Here is a 19,024-nt window from a genome sequence, read left to right as displayed (position 1 = left end):
GTAAGCTATGGCTCAAGTGCCACCGTATGGCGCATTACTGATGCGTCACAACCCGCCCCAGACTGAGCTGGGACCTACCGGTTAGTGTCCTGATAGTTGCTTCGATTCATTCGATTCACTTGGGATGAATCAAAACTGAAATGGCGACTAACAGTCAATTAAAAAATTAAACCATTAGAGGACCTCTAAATTTCACAATAAGTCACGAGGGACTTTAAGTGACATTAGCTAATAGTGAAATCTAATAAAGATGGATGTTTACGTGTGTTTTAAATCACAGTCTAGGTGAGTGCCATTGCTTAGGTTTAACATTGTAGGACTAATCAGTAGCACCTTATACTGTTACATGTGTGAAATAAAACATTCCCTGTCTCTCTTGGATATCACACCACTGCAAACACAACACAGTTTTACATATATAAAAAATACATTTGCGTTCAATACTTAGTGCTAACTACTTTTTGCAGTATAACCTTTCCTAAGAATGAGAATTGAATGAGGAATTCCTCCATACATAATCTCTCCAGATCTTACAAAGTTTAAGGTTCTCTTCGGTTCAATATTCAAGACAGAAGCACAGCCTGATTACATTACACTGACTTGAGCAAGAAACAGGATTACCAAAACAGAAATATACATATAATTTTATTTTTGCTTTGAAAAGCCAGCTAGCTATGCTGTAAAACTTGCATTTTCTTATGCTTGGTGAAAAATAGAATTGTCAAGCATATAATGACTTTTCGAGTCACATATTCAAGGAATTGTAAAACTACATATTCATCAAAAGTCTCTAACATTTTATATATACAGTACAGACCAAAAGTTTGGACACACCACCTTTTCAACAGGACAATGACCCAAAACACACCTCTAGGCTGTGTAAGGGCTATTTGACCATGAAGGAGAGTGATGGGGTGCTGCGCCAGATGACCTGGCCTCCACAGTCACCGGACCTGAACCCAATCGAGATGGTTTGAGGTGAGCTGGACCGCAGAATGAAGGCAAAAGGGCCAACAAGTGCTAAGCATCTCTGGGAACTCCTTCAAGACTGTTGGAAGACCATTTCAGGTGACTACCTCTTGAAGCTCATCAAGAGAATGCCAAAGAGTGTGCAAAGCAGTAATCAAAGCAAAAGGTAGCTACTTTGAAGAACCTAGAATATGACATATTTTCATTTGTTTCACACTTTTTTGTTATGTACGTATATAATTCCACATGTGTTAATTCATAGTTTTGATGCCTTCTGTGTGAATTTACAATTTTCATAGTCATGAAAATAAAGAAAACTCTTTGAATGAGGAAGGTGTGTCCAAACTTTTGGTCTGTACTGTACATCTTTAAAAAAGTCACTTGCTATATTTCTATTCTCAAGTATATTCTTATTGTGTTGTGTCACAGGAAACTGAAGATGGGACAGAAAGGGTTTCTATTGAGATTCTGTATGTTTTGGAAGATAAAACTCAATGATCCAGAACATTGTACTATACACTTATTATTCAGAATGTGTTCATGGAGCTCAGGTCTGGATGCACTAAATGTTTACTTTCCATTAAACACAAACTGTTATAAGTAAACCTGGAACAATGTTGTGGCATATCTTTGTGTCACAAACAAAAACCTGACAATCTGAACTGTGAATGCAATTAGCATGTCCTTTCGTAAAGAAAGGGTTGTTGGTGAGACAAATGTTTTCAGTTGTTTAACTGTTTTGAATTGAACATCATAAATATAAACTAAAAAAATGGCAAAAATGCAATTAAAAATTAAACATTTAAAATAATGTTTGGATTTTGTCAAAACCAATGATCTACAGTTTTGTTTTGTTTTAATGTTCATTGAGCTGGTGTCTGGATTTCAACCTGTTTGTCTATGCTTTGGTCAAAAGCATTTGAAGCAAAATATTCCAGTGTTGTCTAAATTCAAGATTAAATTGTTTACATTTTAATTGCATTTTTGGATACAGCTGTTATACAGTAATTTGTATATTTGCCTACTAGTTATAGTGCGGTACATTGGACCAGAAGGGTGTTTTTTTAAGTTTATATTTATGATGCTGCTTTCTGTTCTTTAGTGGCTTTAAAGGTGCCCTTCCACACAAAACCGTTTTACTTGTATTTTTTGATATGTGTTAGGTCCATATGTGTTTGTGTTGTGTCGGGAATGTGAAAATGAACTGCTCCCTCCCCTGTCAGTTCTAGCCACTTAAAAGAAATAAGCGGAGAAATCAGGTCAATTGGAAAAGCTGCTCAGAGTGACGTAGAAACAGTGGTGTAGTCTAGTTTTTTGTAGTGAGTATACTGTGATTTTTTTCCCCCTCCCAGCCTCATATGCACCCATCCTAGAGCGACACCCCATAGGCACCACCACACTCACTAATGCATAAAATATGCATCTACATGTAATTGAGAGCATTATTAAAGACTGCTTATGTTATCAACATTCCAATTTATTATAAGCAACAAAAGCAAATCGAGCTGAGTCTTCCTGCAGGCTTTTTGAAACAAGATAACCAAGGCATTTTTTTTTTCTAATGTTAGAGTCCATGGTAAACGTCAGACATTAGCACAAAAGTAATGAAATACGTATGGCTGTCTTATTCATCTGAATAGACCAATAATAATTGCTGGTTCAGTTGCTGTGACAAAAATATATTTATTAATAAAATAAGACAATTATTGCATGAACAAACACAAATGTTGAGGCAACTCAAGAGTCTTACTGCATCAAGTTACCTTGTTTTTATGTTTTCTCAATTTATTTTTTTTTACATTGTTTCTAACATAATTTTGTGGTTTTATTTTGTACTTTTGCCACACTGAAATGGAAAATAAAAGATCATTAAACCGGTAAATGCTGAGTGTGACAGTAAGTCACCGTAAGTTTAAACTGTTGAGCTTAGTGAGACATAAGAAAAGCAAACTTGATTATTGACTAAACCTTAAGGACCCATACTGCCTGCTTCACAAATATGTTGCACATTCTGTTTTAATGTTCACCAAAAATGTATTAAGCAAATGAATGTTTACCATGACAGGGTTTATAGGTTAACCTAATAGCAAAAATACAATATGATTACAATTAGGACACACAAGTGTATTGTCCAGTCATTGGCTGTATCATAAAAAAGTCAGAGCAGATGTTCCAGTGATTCAGTTGCGTTGTTTCTCTATCACTGTGCATGGGTCGATATTATGAATTTTTTTTCTTGTTTCGATGCTGAATATCTTGTTTCTGCTCAATGTGTGTTGTATTTTTTATTCATTGGAGTAAAGTAAATTTTAGGTTGCTTGTAAAATCATTTCTAATAATAATATGAATTAATATATTAATTAATTATAATTATATTAATAATTAATAATTTGCTTTAAAGTACAGAATGTTTTGTTGTCAGAGTCCAGATACAATAAGTAGGTACTATGTGTTATTATTTTATAGAGTAAAATATTATTTTAACCTGAGAAATGTGGTTCCCCCTGTACTACTGCATTATCAAAGAGAAACATTCAAAGTACAATAATTATGTCCTTAATTCAGCAATATTTACCCAGCCCCTACACACATTTAAAGTGAAATCTCACACATAACAGATGTGATTGGTAATCATTAAATTGTTGCAGTTACCCAGTGTACGTTTTTCTTTTCATATGCTAAAAGAGGATTTTTTGTAAGAGCACTATCATATAATAATCATATTGATGTGAACAAATATTGTTGTTTTATTCTATACATTTGAGATCCACCTCTATCCAGAATAACACTAAGGTTTTTTTTTTCTAATTTAAGAACATGATAGCCTGCTGTTTCAAGATATTTTTTTTTCCAAATACTTCAGAACAAACTTTTGGATATGACTTTTTTTAGCCACAGGACCTGGGCTACAGAAAAGGGTAAGCATATAAAGACATATTTTGTCCTACCCAATTCTGAATGGTGATTTATGTTTTGGGAAAAATACTTTTAAATTATAGACTTATTTATTTATTTATTTATTTATTTATTTATTTATTTATCTATTTACTTACTTACTTACTTAATTAATTAATTAATTATTTTTTTTCCTATAACAGTTCATAGGTTATAAGGACTCTAGTTAATTGTTGTTAATTGTTTATTTTTTTTTTTATAAGGTCATGTTTTTGGAATTTATGTATAAATACTTATGTATAAATAATTATTTTACAAGAAACATAGTTCACAATGATTTAAAAATTATTAAAATAAATTTTAATTTAAAATAAACTAATTATAAATCCAAATCATATGGGATAATGCAATAGTTTTTAAAGTACTTTTTAAAGTATTTTAGAATAAAGCAGTTTTCCAGGGGGTTTGTATAGCACTAAGGATATAAAACAGTCCTTTTTTTAATTTTTTTGTCATTACAATTCAAATATTAACAAAGATCATTTGCACTGTTCACCCTCATATTAAAATGATCAATATAAATTATTGGGGGAAAAACTGCTGCTGATGTCTGTATAGATACAACTAAAGCAAAACTATCACAAAAATAAGAGGAAAAAAGTGTTGCCAATAGTAAACAATTCCAGCATCTGTTAGGATAAACGTAAAAATGTTTGCTCCATTTGAACCGAAAACTGCCATCTGCTGGTTATTATACTAAATTACATGGTTACACAAAAATCCGATTTTACCATAATAAAGATTATTTACAAGAATTAAAACAAAACAAAACAAAACATTGTTCTTTAACGTACAGTTTGGTTGATTGTATAATACACATAAGCAGAGGTAAAGCCAGGGAGATGCGGACAAAATGCACTGGGATAGTCTGTGGGACTGTGCCTTTATCAAACACTATGAAGTAAACAAGGAAGTGACTAAAGTGAAAGTTAGATCTCATCGGAATATCAATGCAGACACTTTAATTCCCAGAAAAAAAAAAGACGAATTAAATAAAAGGTATGTACTTCAGTGACCATTTTGTAGTTCATATGTTTTCTACAGTACGTGTGTGATTTATCTGGATAAACATCACGTTAAAAAATGTCCGACAAAAACAGTGCGTCTAACTATTTGCTAAAATCCTGATGCTGATATACAAGCTGATTATAAAATGTATAAGTGTTTGTTTCACTGAAAAAAAAGGTATCACTAGACAGCACAAACACTTAACAACTTAAAATACAATTATCCTTTATGCTTAAAGAATAAATTTGCCTAGACGTGAGCTAATCTAAAAGAACTGGATAAGGGTGGAATTGTGTGGTTAGGAATACAGAGTTGAACACTGGTGAAACATAAACATTTATACAAACATAACAGGAAGTGAATAACAATACAGTTACTAAGCTGAAAGCTGTGGGAATTCTGCTTTTATTATCTCGTGAAGATAAGAATGTTTATATATGTTTTAAATCAAAGACTAAAAAAAATTCAGTGTCATTCTTTAAGTTTAACACAGATTAATCAGTAAAACCTCATACTGTTACATGTGTGGACTGAATGATGTGATTTCTTACTGTAAAGGTTAAAACACAGAAGGAAGCAAATGGCTGAATCTTCATCACAAACAAAATGCAGAAAAAGAAAGATCATGGATGAAACACATGCATGTAAGTTTTACTATTTATGCATAATTTGTTTTGATTTATTGCTATTTAGTAACACTATTACAATACTGTTTTTATAAACATTAAAAATTAAGTAAAAATTAATTATACTTCATTATATACAGTACGTAGGGGGGCACGGTGGCTTAGTGGTTAGCTCGTTCGCCTCACACCTCCAGGGTTGGGGGTTTGATTCCTGCCTCCGCCTTGTGTGTGTGGAGTTTGCATGTTCTCCCCGTGCCTCGGGGGTTTTCTCTGGGTACTCTGGTTTCCTCCCCCGGTCCAAAGACATGCATGGTAGGTTGATTGGCATCTCTGGAAAATTGTCCGTAGTGTGTGATTGCGTGAGTGAATGAGAATGTGTGTGTGCCCTGTGATGGGTTGGCACTCCGTCCAGGGTGTATCCTGCCTTGATGCCCGATGACGCCTGAGATAGGCACAGGCTCCCCGTGACCCGAGGTAGTTCAGATAAGCGGGAGAAAATGAATGAATGAATAACAATTAAAAAAATGTGGCAAGACCCAGTGTCACTAGCTTGGTTTTATTCTGTGCTTATGTGGTAACTTTCTGTGGAAACTTCAGAAGTCGGAAATGGTCAAAATAATAATAAAGAGTGTGGCTAGAGAAATTGAACTCAGGTGTGATAAACCACAGTTAAGTTATGTTTTAACAGGGGGCAAATACTTTTTCACACAGGGCCATGTGGGTTTGGATTTTGTTTTCCTTAATAATAAAAACATCATTTAAAAAGTGCATGTTGTGTTTACTTGTGTTATCTTTGACTAAATTTCTTTGATGATCTGAAACAGTGTGAAAAAACACGCAAAGATAAAAAAAAAAAATCAGGATTTGGCAAACGCTTTTTCACACCACTGTATGACTGAAATAGTGTTAATAAAAAATTTATTATTTTTAGAGAATTGCAGCTTAATAAACCATTCAAGCATGTACAGTTGTAATGTAAACATATTGTGATATAAAACTAATCAGCTGTTATAATGACTTTGCGTCATCATGCCATCATGAATGTATGTGTGTGTTTATCATGAATGAATTACACAATAATGTTTTTCAACAAACATTGGCTGACACCTCAAAGTGTTTTTAAACTTTAGTTAGAGTTTAGAATAACAAGCCTTTGTTGTATCAGTGCAGGAAAACCAATACATTTGTGTGTCATTTTTACACCTAAAGATTATTCATTCACTCATTTTCTACCGCTTATCCGAACGTCTCGGGTCACGGGGAGCCTGTGCCTATCTCAGGCGTCATCGGGCATCGAGGCAGGATACACCCTGGACGGAGTGCCAACCCACCGCAGCACCTAAAGATTAAATTTACTTAATTTGTAGATAAGACTGAAACAAATTACAGTATTTCTACAATATTTATTAACAATATGTACATATTTCTATCAGTTTCTCATGGCTCCAGCAGTCTCCTGTCTGAAGATCAGCTGCTGTGTTCAATCTGTCTGGATGTGTTCACTGATCCAGTCACCACTCCATGTGGACACAACTTCTGTAACAGCTGCCTTACACAGTGCTGGGACAAGAGTCAACACTGTCTCTGTCCATTGTGTAATCAGAAATTCACCAAGAGACCTAAACTGAAGATTAATATAACACTGAGAGAGGTTGCAGATCACTTCAAGAAGAAAAGAGGTTCTGAAAAATCGGAGGTTCTTTGTGATGCCTGCAGTGGAGAGAAGCTGAAGGCCCTGAAATCCTGTCTGGATTGTGGACTGAGTTTCTGTAAAACACATCTAGAGCCTCATAGTCATGTTCCAAAACTTAAAAAACACAAGCTAGTAAACCCTGTGGAGAACCTGGAGGACTACATATGCCAGAAACATGAGAGAGCTCTAGAGCTGTTCTGTAGAGATGATCAGACGTGTGTGTGTCAGTTCTGTACTGAAGGAGACCACAAGAATCACAACACTGTTCCTATAGAGGAGGAGAGCAGAGAGAGGAAGGTGAGAAACACTGATTTACACCAACTTTAATGCTATTCTCATTAGCTCATTAACATCAGATATGGACATTCAGTTTTCTAAAAACCTTTACGCAATACTAAAAGATTTTCATTAGTTTAACAGAACTATTCTTCTTCTATTCTGTCCTCAGACTCAGCTGGTGAAAACACAGACAGATGTGCAGCAGATGATTCAGGACCGACTGAAGAAGATAAAAGAGATCCACCACTCAGTGAAGCTCAGAAAAGTGTGTACACACTTGACATGAGTTATATTAGGCAATGAACAAATTGCATTAAACATTAGTTCACTATTCTGTGTTATGTGGTGGAAGTGAAAATGTGTTCCTCCTTTAGAGACGCACAGAGAAAGAGAAAGCAGACAGTGTTGAAATCTTCACTGCTCTGATTCGCTCCATTGAGAGAAGTCAGGCTGATCTGGTGGAGGTGATGGAGGAGAAGCAGAAAGCAGCAGAGATGCAGGCTGAAGGACTCATTAAAGAGCTGGAGCAGGAAATCAGTGTGCTAAAGAGGAGAGACACTGAGCTGGAGCAGCTCTCACACACCGAGGAGCATCTCCACCTCCTACAGGTCAGTGTTCCTCTCTCTGCTCACTGACAATGCAGAACATCACAGAACAAGACTCACCATGCTGAGGGATTTCTCCTCTCTCCTGTTCTACTGTAGGTTTACTCCTCCATGTGCAGCCTTCCACACACCAAGAACTTGACTGAGATCAGTATTAACACTGATGTGAGTGAGGACACTGTGAGGACAGCTCTGTCTCAGCTTCAGCAGACTCTGAATGCAAAACTCACTAAAACACTTCATGACAAGTTAAAGGAAACAGGTGAGAAATTATTTTCTAATTTAAATTTGAGTCTCTAATGGACTTTTTTTAATACTTATTGATTAATCTATAACAAAAATGCCTAAAAATGATCTGAAATCTACTGACAGTGATGTTTTGTTGTAATTAGTTTCCACAGAACTGAAGAGGATTCAGCAGTATGCAGGTACAGTGAGCTTTCTGATTTCCTCTCATATTAAAATGTACATATCAGCATTACACCACTGCATCATCACACTTATTTTCATCTGTAGATCTCTCCAGATAAAATGGAGTCTTAAAGTGACTTTCATTAGATTTTTAGATTAATTAGATTCATTACATTGTCTTTCTGCTTAGCTCCTTACTTCTAAACATGCACTAAAAAAAACTTTAATTTTTTACAAAGATTCATTTTAATAATTAAATAATGCAAAAAACATGTATGTTTGGAATCAAGTAACTTTTGTAACTTTATATGCATAATATTTTACACTTGCTGAATTTATTTTGTAGGGATCAAGTTTTCCCTCAAATGTTTTAATCTCATTTTCTCATTCCACATTCTATGTATTTCCTGAAAAACAAAAATTACTAACACACCAACACTAAAGTTTCAGAAGGAAAACATCTTATATTTCTTATATTTGACAGACTCCTACCATTAATTGTGCAAGTTTATGTTTATTTAATCTTCTACAAATTCTCTTATAAATTCTAATGAATCTGATCCACTGGATGATGATTTAATATTTTTTACCTGTTTACTCATATCACACACTCTGTGTTTCTCTCAGTGGATGTGACTCTGGATCCTGATACAGCTCATCCATATCTCATAGTGTCTGCTGATGGAAAACAAGTGACATGTGGAGACAAACAACAGAATCTCCCTGATACACCACAGAGGTTTACCAGATATGTAACTGTTCTTGGAAAGCAGAGTTTCTCCTCAGGGAGAATTCATTATGAGGTGCAGGTCAAAGGAAAAACTGACTGGACATTAGGAGTCGTGAGAGAGAACATTAACAGGAAAGAGGAGGTTAAACTGACTCCTCAGGATGGATTCTGGACTGTGATCCTGAGGAATGAGAATCAGTATCAGGCTTGTGCTGATACCTCTGTCCCCCTCACACTGAGAGAGAAGATGGAGGTTGTGGGGGTGTTTGTGGATTATGAGGAGGGTCTGGTCTCCTTTTATGATGTGAAGTCCAGATCTCATATATACTCTTTCACTGGTCAGTCTTTCACTGAGAAACTTTATCCATACTTCAGTCCTGGTTTAAATGAAGGAGGTAAAAATTTGTCACCACTGATCATCTCTCCTGTATTTAAGGCTGAATGAATTTTCACCAAACAAATAATTTAAATGGTGAGAATAAAAAAAAAAAATTCTGTTATTTTTAGAAAAATGTTTTACCTTAAGTAAAACATCCCGTAAGTGCTGTACAGATTATTTTTATACCTGTTTTTCTCTAAAACATAAACAAATACTTTGTAATCCTGCATTCTTTTTTAAAAACATTTTGATTGTGGAACTTTGACATTACAAATCAAATATTAATAAAATTATTCATATATAGAATGCTTTATGTTCAGTTTCCAGACTGTGGACTGTGGAAGAACCTAGAAAAGTGGTTTCCTGTAGTACTTTATATCTACATTACATTTATATTCTACCATAAAGATACTGATGTATCTGCTTCACAGTTTCATTAAGCAAGTTTCATTTTCATTTTTTCACACTAGACCACAGAGAGAAGGTCTCATAAGTATGTAACCCTTTTCTCTGAAAAAGGGAATGAGATGCTGCGTCATAACTTGACACTATAGGAAAGTGCTTTGTTTGAAGCATGTGGGAACGCACACCAATGTTAATAGCTAAAAACAAGTTTAGGTGATGTAACAATGCACATCAGCAAGACCATAAAATGGCATCTATGTGACATAATCCACAGATTTTAACTGTCTGAAGGAAATGCTGGGCATACCCAATGTGTGGCAAGGGATGCAGTGTCTCATTCCCTTCTTAGGTAACTTGTTTACATATGTAAACTAAGAAAGGAGGGAACTCAAAGCTGTGTACGTGTAAAAGTTTACATGTGCTTTAAATCACAACTACATCATTTCAGTGCCATTGCTTAGGTTTAACACTTCAGACAGACTGAGTTAAACAGACTAATCAGTAAAACCTTTTTTAACTTGACCTCCTTTCTGAAACAGGCCCCAGAACATGAAACAAAAGCCAAAACCAATGTGACACTAGTATGTTTTGGTGTTTTTATTGTCTATTGTGTTTTTGGTGTTACCTGAGGTTAGTTGTTTGTTTAAAGATTTTGGTGAGAATGACACAATTGCTATTTAGACCCTGATATAGAAAATGACATTTTTATTGATGGAGGGTGTACAACTTTTCCCCTAATCATGACATAGATTTAAGTAGCACTCAATAGACTCAGCATGGATTTTCATTATTTTAGTTTTCAAATGGTAACACTTTTGAAATTAATGTATAAAAACAGATTATTTTCCAAGAAACGTAGTTCACAATTATTCTTTAATACCTTTATTTATAAAAAGTCTTTAAAGTCATATGACCTGTCTGAAGTAAAAACTAAATTTATAAACCCATCATATGGAACAATACAATAGTTTTAAACATACCCATAATATTGAAGAGAATACTTCGCCTTGATTTTATCAATTAACACAAAATAAACCTAAAACATCACAGATACATGACTGGTATTACAGCACATTATTGTAGTAATGCTGCCATCAGCTGGTAAAAAGATGAAATAGCAGGGTCCACGACACAAGGAAGTGACTGAAGTGCAAGTGAACAGCAGTTAGAGCTCATCGAGAACAAACTCTTATTTTCACATTAATTCCAGAAATTATCTGCAGGATATTCACTGACTCTGAAAGGAGTGTATATATGTAGACAATCCTCACCCCCTGAACACAGACGAATAAAATAAAGGTATGTACTTCTGTGTCTGTTTTGTTTTGTCAGCGTGTGATTTATCAGGATGCACGTCACAAGTTAACAATGTCGGAAAAAGAAATGGTCTCAAACACACTGCTGAAATACTGATGCTGAAATACAAGCTGATTATAAAACATTACAAACAAACAAACAAACAAACAAACTATTGAAAGTTAATTGATCAATCGAGACTGCAAAGCTTAAATTGGGATCAGAGGCTGCTGTGTTTTTATTAACCAAATAAAAGTAGAATATTGATCTTATATCAGCATGATCACTTTATTACAAGTTAAAATACAATCGTCCTTTATGCTTAATAACTTTATTTGCCTAGACGTGAGCTAATCTAAATGAATTGGATAAAGGTGTAATTTTGTGGTGTGTTTAGTAATACAGAGTTGAGCACTGGTGAAACATAAACACTTATACAACAGGAAGCAGAAAATCTGTGAATGATACAGTTAGTAAGAAGAGAGCCGTGAGAAATATCAGAGCAATTCTGTGTTTATTACAGTCTCATTAAGATGAATGTTTCTATGTGTTTTAAATCACGTACTAAATGATTTCAGTCTCATTGCTTAGGTCTAACATTGCAGACAGGGGTAACTGAGGTTCTGACTAATCAGTAACACCTCAAACTGTGTGAACTGAATAATGTAATTTCTTAATGAAAAGGTTTAAACACAAGAGGAAGCAAATGGCTGAATCTTCACAACCAACAAAAGGCAGAAAAAGGAAGATCATGAGTGAAACACATACATGTAAGTTATACAGCTTAATTCATATTTAAAAAATGATAATAAAAGAAAAAAGACTTAGACTTTAAAAAGATTTAGTAACACATATAACCGTCCTAAAATGATCTCAATGAATGGGTTAATTGTCTTTTTGTTTACTTTATGCCACTATTTTCATATACTGTATAAATAATAAAGGGCTGTCAAGTGTCCAGCACTTTTGTCATCTGTCTTTTGTCACGCTGTCCTGCCACACATCGTATTTCTCAAGCAAGAAAAATTATTTGACTATTTATCATATATTTAATATGCCGCAGCGCCCAAAATGTATCTGTCCCCACCGCTGTCTCTATGGAACCGGGCAGGAATCAAACGCGTCTCCCCTGGAGTTCTTGGTCCAGCCTGACACTTATCAGCCAATCAATAAAATAGGCTACACAATAGCCAATCAGAAAATAGCACTATTTGGGTAAGATTTAACGCAACAATCACTCTCACTCACTCATTTTCTACCGCTTATCCGAACTACTCGGGTCACGGGGAGCCTGTGCCTATCTCAGGCGTCATCGGGCATCAAGGCAGGATACACCCTGGACGGAGTGCCAACCCATCGCAGGGCACACACACTCTCATTCACTCACACACTACGGACAATTTTCCAGATATGAACCTACCATTTGAGTCGAACTGTTTTAAATGGGAGCCAACTTTACAAATGATAAAGGAGTCCAAAAAGGCAACAAACACTTACAATAAACGACACCAGTCATAATCTCTCTCTCTCTCACACTCACACTCACACACACACACACACACACACACACACACACACACACACACACACACACACACACACACACACACACACACACACACAGAGTTTGCTCAAGTGTGCAGTATTAGCAGCTTTTAGAGCATGTCTATAGCTGGACATATTGTCCTTATACACAATTTTAAAAACCTCTAATTTAGTTTTTCTCCACTTTTGCTCGAGGTTACGGGTTTCTCTCTTGAGAGTGTGAGTATGACTATTATACCACAATGCAGGTGTTTTTTTGTCTCTAACTTTCTTTAATTGGACGGGGCAACAGTGTCTAATGTGCTAGTGAAAAAAGGGCCTATGCTGTTGGTTATTACATCTAGCTCGTTTGTGTTTAATGGTACAGTAAGAAGTAAAGATCAAGCAGGTTATTTGTGAATCTGTCTTTAGTGGTCGGAATAATAGTTCTACCGAGTCGATAACATGGTGAGACACAGTTAGTCAGTTCTAAAGGTAGTGTGTACATTATGAGGTAATGGTCTGTGATATCACTTTGAGGTATGACATCGATATCAGTGACATCTGATCCTTGTGATATTATTAAATCTAGTGTATGATCTTTTTCTGTTAGTAACATAATACTTTGCCACCTCATGGTTGCAGCAGGTGAGTCTGATTTGCACCAAGTCCTCTTGGTTCACGAACTGCTTTTATGTGACAATTTAAAATGCAGAGCATTTTTGATGCAATACTCTTGGTATTTTGCCGAGTAATGTCAATCCGATTGCCTGTCCTGTAATGTGCTTTTACTGCCAGTGGTGATACTCTGATGAACGCCAGGGCAACAGTTTGCTTGATAAGGATTCTGCACAGTCCAGACACCCCTTCTCCTTTGAGTTGGCACCCTGCATTATGAGCAGCCCCTGAAAAACAGCTTACCTGCTGGTGGCCACTCTGCTTCCATCGCTGTATTCAACAGCCCAACTTCCTGCTTGCTTCCACCTCTGTGGTGAGTAGTGAGTAGTGCGTTATGTTCTGGGCTGTCAAGAACACTTTTACTTGTTTCCTGCTCATGCATCCATACTGTATCCTTCCAGGCCCTTTATTGTAGATGGCTTTGAGACTTTTTGTGCAAGTTATCGGTGTCAGAGTTCCGCTATATGTCAGGAACCAAGAGCTGCTATTGCTGTAAAGATGGAGTGCACATCTACTCTTTAGAATCACGGAGTCTAACTGGAGCTGGTACATCTCTAGATGCCTCAGGATTCTCACAGAGTCGGCCTCATCTCAGTCTACATCGCACGGAAGACAATCGGAGCTGGTACAATTTTTGGATGCCTCGGGATGGGTAGAAAGAGAGAAGCAGTGGAGAGGGATTAACGTAGCTGCTGTTCATAATATTTGCAAGTCTGATGTAATAGCGCACAATATTATCGGATGTATTATGTGTATGTCTGACTAAAGAAATAAGTTTTTAATCTACATTTAAACTGGGAAAATTTGTCTGAGCCCCGAACACGATCAGGAAGACTATTCCAAAGTTTGGGAGCTAAATACGAAAACGCTCTACCGCCTTTAGTAGACTTAGATATTCTGGGAAATACTAGGAGTCCTGAGTTTTTTTTTTTTATCTCAGGGAGCATGAAGGATTGTAACATATTTTTTTGTTGTTGTTTTTTACCTTGCTCACCTGATTTTGGGTCTGCTATCCTGTTTCTGCTCAGGACAAAAAATTCTGCTATTTTCAGACCTAATCTACAAATGCTGGTTATTGCATAGAGACATGCCTGAAAAAAACTACAATATTTCTTCACTATTTATAAACTTATTTTATATCTGTATCATCTTTCTATCAAATCTAGTTTGTGACTCCAGCAGTCTCCTGTCTGAAGATCAGCTGTTATGTTCGATCTGTCTGGATGTTTTTGCTTATCCAGTCACCACTCCATGTGGACACAACCTCTGTAAGAGCTGCCTTACAGAGTACTGGGAGAAGAGTCAACACTATCTCTGTCCGTTATGTAAAGAGGTATTCACCAAGAGACCTGAACTGAAGATTAATACAACACTGAGAGAGGTTGCAGATCACTTCAAGAAGAAAAGTGCTGTTGACAAACCTGAGGTTCTTTGTGATGCCTGCAGTGGAGAGAAGGCCCTGAAATCCTGTCTGGATTGTGGACTGAGTTTGTGTAAAACTCATCTAGAGCCTCATAATCATGTTTCCAAACTCAAGAAACACAAGCTAATCAACCCTGTGGAGAACCTGGAGGACTACATATGCCAGAAACATGAGAGAGCTCTGGAGCTGTTCTGTAGAGATGATCAGACGTGTGTGTGTCAGTTCTGTACTGAAGGAGACCACAAGAATCACAACACTGTTCCTATAGAGGAGGAGAGCAGAGAGAGGAAGGTGAGAAACACTGATTTACATCAACTTTGGATAATCTTACAGAAAATATTACTTAATCTATTTAGTAGTAGATTAGATTGTAAAGTTTTAAGTTGAGATTTCAAGACCAATTCTAAAGAAATATTTTGTTTAATAATCATTTATTACTGAATTGTTACACAACCTAAATGGAAAATTATGATGTCACTTTTTAAACAGAAGGGCAAATTTAATAATGATTTTGTCAATTATTTGTCTTTCTCTCTGTCCTCAGACTCAGCTGGTGAAAACACAATCAGATGAGCAGCAGATGATTCAGGACCGACAGAAGACGATAAAACAGATCAATCACTCAGTAGAGCAAAGCAAAGTGTGTACAAACATGACATGAGTTTATATCTGATATATTCAGTATTTTTTTTTTATTATGTAGAAATGAACATAGTTCACTATTCAGTGTTAGCTGATGGAAGTGAGAATGTGTTCCTCCTTTAGAGAAGCACAGAGAAAGAGAAAGCAGACAGTGTTGAAATCTTCACTGCTCTGATTCGCTCCATTGAGAGAAGTCAGGCTGAGCTGCTGGAGGTGATGGAGGAGAAGCAGAAAGCAGCAGAGACGCAGGCTGAAGGACTCATTAAAGAGCTGAAGCAAGAAATCCTTGTGCTAAAGAGGAGAGACACTGAACTGGAGCAGCTCTCACACACTGAGGAGCATCTCCACCTCCTACAGGTCAGTGTTCCTCTCTCTGCTCACTGACAATGCAGAACATCACAGAACAACACTCACCATGCTGACAACATTTCTCCTCTCTCCTGCACTACTGTAGATTTACTCCTCCATATGCAGCCCTCCACACACCAAGAACTGGACTGAGATCAGTATTAACACTGATGTGAGTGAGGACACTGTGAGGACAGCTCTGTCTCAGCTTCAGCAGACTCTGAATGAGAAACTCAATAAAACACTCGATGACAAGTTAAAGGAAACAGGTGAGAATTTATTTTGTACTTTAGATTTGATAAATAAGTCTCTAATAATGGACTGTTTTATATAATATTTGATTAATCAAAATAGAAAATACCAATAACTGATCTGAAAACTAATGACAGTGATGTTTTGTTGTAATTAGTTTCCAAAGAACTGAAGAGGATTCAGCAGTATGCAGGTACAGTAAGCTTTCTGTAGAAAACATGTAGAAATTCAGGTCTGTGATTTTTACGCATAAATTACACAGTTTACCTTATAGGGACTATTACTGTACTATTTTCCCCAATAGGGTCAAGTTTGTCCTCAAATGTTTCTCTCATATTTTGTGACTCTTTCTATTTATTTCCTGAGTAATAAAAATCACAAACACAAATGTGTCACTACCATAAAATCTAAAATATTTTAAAACGTTTCATTCTTCTGCAAATCCTTTTATGAATTCTAATGAACATGATCCACTGGATTATTTATTTATCTATTTATTTATTTATTTATTTTACCTAAATGCTCATATCACACACTGTGTGTTTCTCTCAGTGGATGTGACTCTGGATCCCGATACAGCAAATTCATATCTCATCCTGTCTGCTGATGGAAAACAAGTGAGAGATGGAGACGAACGACATAATCTCCCTGATACACCACAGAGGTTTAAAGGAAGACCGTGTGTTCTGGGAAAGCAGAGTTTCTTATCTGCAAAATTTTATTATGAGGTGCAGGTCAGAGGGAAAACTGAGTGGTATATAGGAGTGTCCACAGAATCAATTAACAGGAAGGAAGAGATTACACTGAGGCCTCAGTTTGGATTCTGGACTGTGGGTCTGTCGAACAAGAATGAATACAGGGCATATGCTGGTCCCTCTGTTCCCCTCACACTGAGAGAGAAGGTGGAGGTTGTGGGGGTGTTTGTGGATTATGAGGAGGGTCTGGTCTCCTTTTATGATGTGAAGTCCAGATCTCATATCTACTCTTTCACTGGTCAGTCTTTCACTGAGAAACTCTATCCTTTCTTAAGTCCTTGTTTAAATAATGGAGGTAAAAATTCAGCACCACTGATCATCTCTCCTGTATTCAAGTCAGAGTGAATTTTCACCTTACAAATTATTTAATGATCGATAAACTGGTGAGAATTAAAATATTCTCAAAGAAATATATGTAGTCTTTATATAAACATATATAAACATATTATAGATACATATTGCCTTTTAAAGTGCTATACAGACTATGTAATCTATAGATAGATATAATTATACCTGGTTTTAATCGTAATCCTACGCTTTTATGATTATATGGCATTATGGTTGTGGAATGTATTTATTACAAATTAAAATGAAAAGTTTCATTATTATGCAGATGACACAGTTATTTATAGTTCTGCATCCACACCCAATCAGGCTCTTTAGCAGTTACAGTTTGCATTTGATATTGTTCAGTGTAATTTGTTTGAATTAAAATTAGTTTTAAATGTTGATAAAACAAAATTCATGTTGTTTTCTAAATCCAAACCAATCTCAAAGAATAATCTTCTGCCTATTACTACGTCTCAAGGTTCAGAAATTGAGTTTGTGTCTCAGTATAGGTATCTGGGGATTTTAATTGATGATGCTTTCTCCTTTGGCCCTCATGTAGAGCAACTGGTGAAAAGATTGAAACTGAAATTGGGTATTTATTTTAGAATCAAATCCTGTCTTACCTTTGAGGCAAAAAAGAGGCTTGTTGAAGCGACTTTTATGCCTGTACTGGATTACGGTGATGTTTTATATATATGCATGCATCTTCACAGTGTTCACATGCTATTGATACTGTTTATCATGGTGCATTGAGGTTTATAACAAATCGTAAAACCCTTACTCTTCACTGTGTGTTGTATGCTCGGGTTGGCTGGTCTGTGCTGTCCATCCGAAGACAAAAACACTGGCATGTTTTTATATATAAATCTATCCTGGGTTTACTTCCATCATATCTTTGTACATATATCTTTAAAAAGTATGCTTGTAACTATAGCCTCAGGTCACAAGATATATATTTTACTTTCTGTTCCAGTGGTACGTACTGAATGTGGGAAAAAGGCATTTAAATTGGCTGCTCCCTCTGCCTGGAATTGTTTGCAAAGAGCATTAAATCTGAGGACACTGGATCCGTTGGACATTTTTAAAAAACTTTTACATGATTTGGAGAAAGAAACATCGGGCTGTAGGTGTTTTAATTAGATTTTTATTTATATTGAAATTTGATGGATTTGCTTGTGTGTGTGTGTGTGTGTGTGTGTATATATGTATTGTTGGATATTTGTTAAACTCAAACGTGCTTGTATCTGTTAGTCTTGGCCAGGACGCACTTGTAAAAGAAATTTTTAATCTCAGTGTGCTTCTTTCCTGGTAAAAATAAAGGTTAATAAAAATTAAAAAAGATCTTTTCTAGTGCACACTGTTTTTTACTTCAGAATTGTATAGAATTAATACAATGTGTTAGGATGTGGTAGCTTAGTGGTTAAGGTATTTATTGTAAGGTTATGTGTTTAAATCCCAGATCCACTAGGCTGCCACTGCTGGGCCCCTAAGCATGGCCCTTAATCATCAATTGCTCGGTTGTGTAAAATGGGATAAAAATGTAAGTTGTGTTGTTAAAGTCATCTCCCAAATCAGAATCAGAATAAGATTTATTGGCCAAGTGTGTTGACACACACAAGGAATTTGGTTCCAGCAATTTGTGACTCTCAAAAGTACAGACATACACAATACTATACAAACTATACAAGACGATGCAGACGATCGGATACAATATAG

At 35.9% G+C, this 19,024-nt stretch overlaps 1 protein-coding gene and 1 long non-coding RNA gene across 4 annotated transcripts; both read left to right on the top strand.

The window, feature by feature from the left end:
* The first annotated feature begins 4,850 nt into the window (after positions 1 to 4,850).
* On the top strand, positions 4,851 to 18,649 carry LOC113663173 (E3 ubiquitin-protein ligase TRIM21-like). 3 transcript variants are annotated; one of them, XM_047816036.1, is made up of 9 exons: positions 4,851 to 4,923; positions 5,491 to 5,576; positions 6,992 to 7,290; positions 15,015 to 15,272; positions 15,526 to 15,621; positions 15,747 to 15,980; positions 16,078 to 16,240; positions 16,381 to 16,416; positions 16,776 to 18,649. In XM_047816036.1, exons 2-9 carry the CDS (start codon positions 5,513 to 5,515, stop codon positions 17,321 to 17,323), a joined length of 1,698 nt encoding a protein of 565 aa, XP_047671992.1. In that variant the 5' UTR covers positions 4,851 to 4,923; positions 5,491 to 5,512; the 3' UTR covers positions 17,324 to 18,649. The 3 variants fall into 3 exon arrangements, with proteins under 3 accessions (XP_047671992.1, XP_047671990.1, XP_047671987.1); XM_047816034.1 differs by lacking the exons at positions 15,015 to 15,272; positions 15,526 to 15,621; positions 15,747 to 15,980 and adding exons at positions 7,700 to 7,795; positions 7,905 to 8,138 and having other exon boundaries at positions 6,992 to 7,548; XM_047816031.1 differs by lacking the exons at positions 15,015 to 15,272; positions 15,526 to 15,621; positions 15,747 to 15,980; ... (1 more) ...; positions 16,381 to 16,416; positions 16,776 to 18,649 and adding exons at positions 7,700 to 7,795; positions 7,905 to 8,138; positions 8,235 to 8,397; positions 8,528 to 8,563; positions 9,174 to 9,961 and having other exon boundaries at positions 6,992 to 7,548.
* On the top strand, positions 11,049 to 15,008 carry LOC113663218. Its single transcript, XR_007143541.1, has 3 exons — positions 11,049 to 11,359; positions 12,041 to 12,126; positions 14,725 to 15,008. It is a non-coding gene; the product is annotated as an uncharacterized LOC113663218 (long non-coding RNA).
* Positions 18,650 to 19,024: the final 375 nt, after the last annotated feature.

The sequence above is a fragment of the Tachysurus fulvidraco genome, chromosome 1 (assembly GCF_022655615.1).
Source record: "Tachysurus fulvidraco isolate hzauxx_2018 chromosome 1, HZAU_PFXX_2.0, whole genome shotgun sequence".
In the NCBI taxonomy this organism is placed as follows: domain Eukaryota; kingdom Metazoa; phylum Chordata; class Actinopteri; order Siluriformes; family Bagridae; genus Tachysurus; species Tachysurus fulvidraco.
Note: the sequence above shows the minus strand (reverse complement) of the source record. Positions and strands in the feature narration are given on the sequence as shown.

Coding starts and splice junctions, on each gene's coding strand:
- LOC113663173 (XM_047816036.1), top strand. CDS start 5,513: ATGGCTGAATCTTCATCACAAACAAAATGCAGAAAAAGAAAGATCATG. Junction 15,981..16,077: donor AGCATCTCCACCTCCTACAG/GTCAGTGTTCCT, acceptor GCACTACTGTAG/ATTTACTCCTCCATATGCAG. Junction 16,417..16,775: donor GAGGATTCAGCAGTATGCAG/GTACAGTAAGCT, acceptor TGTTTCTCTCAG/TGGATGTGACTCTGGATCCC.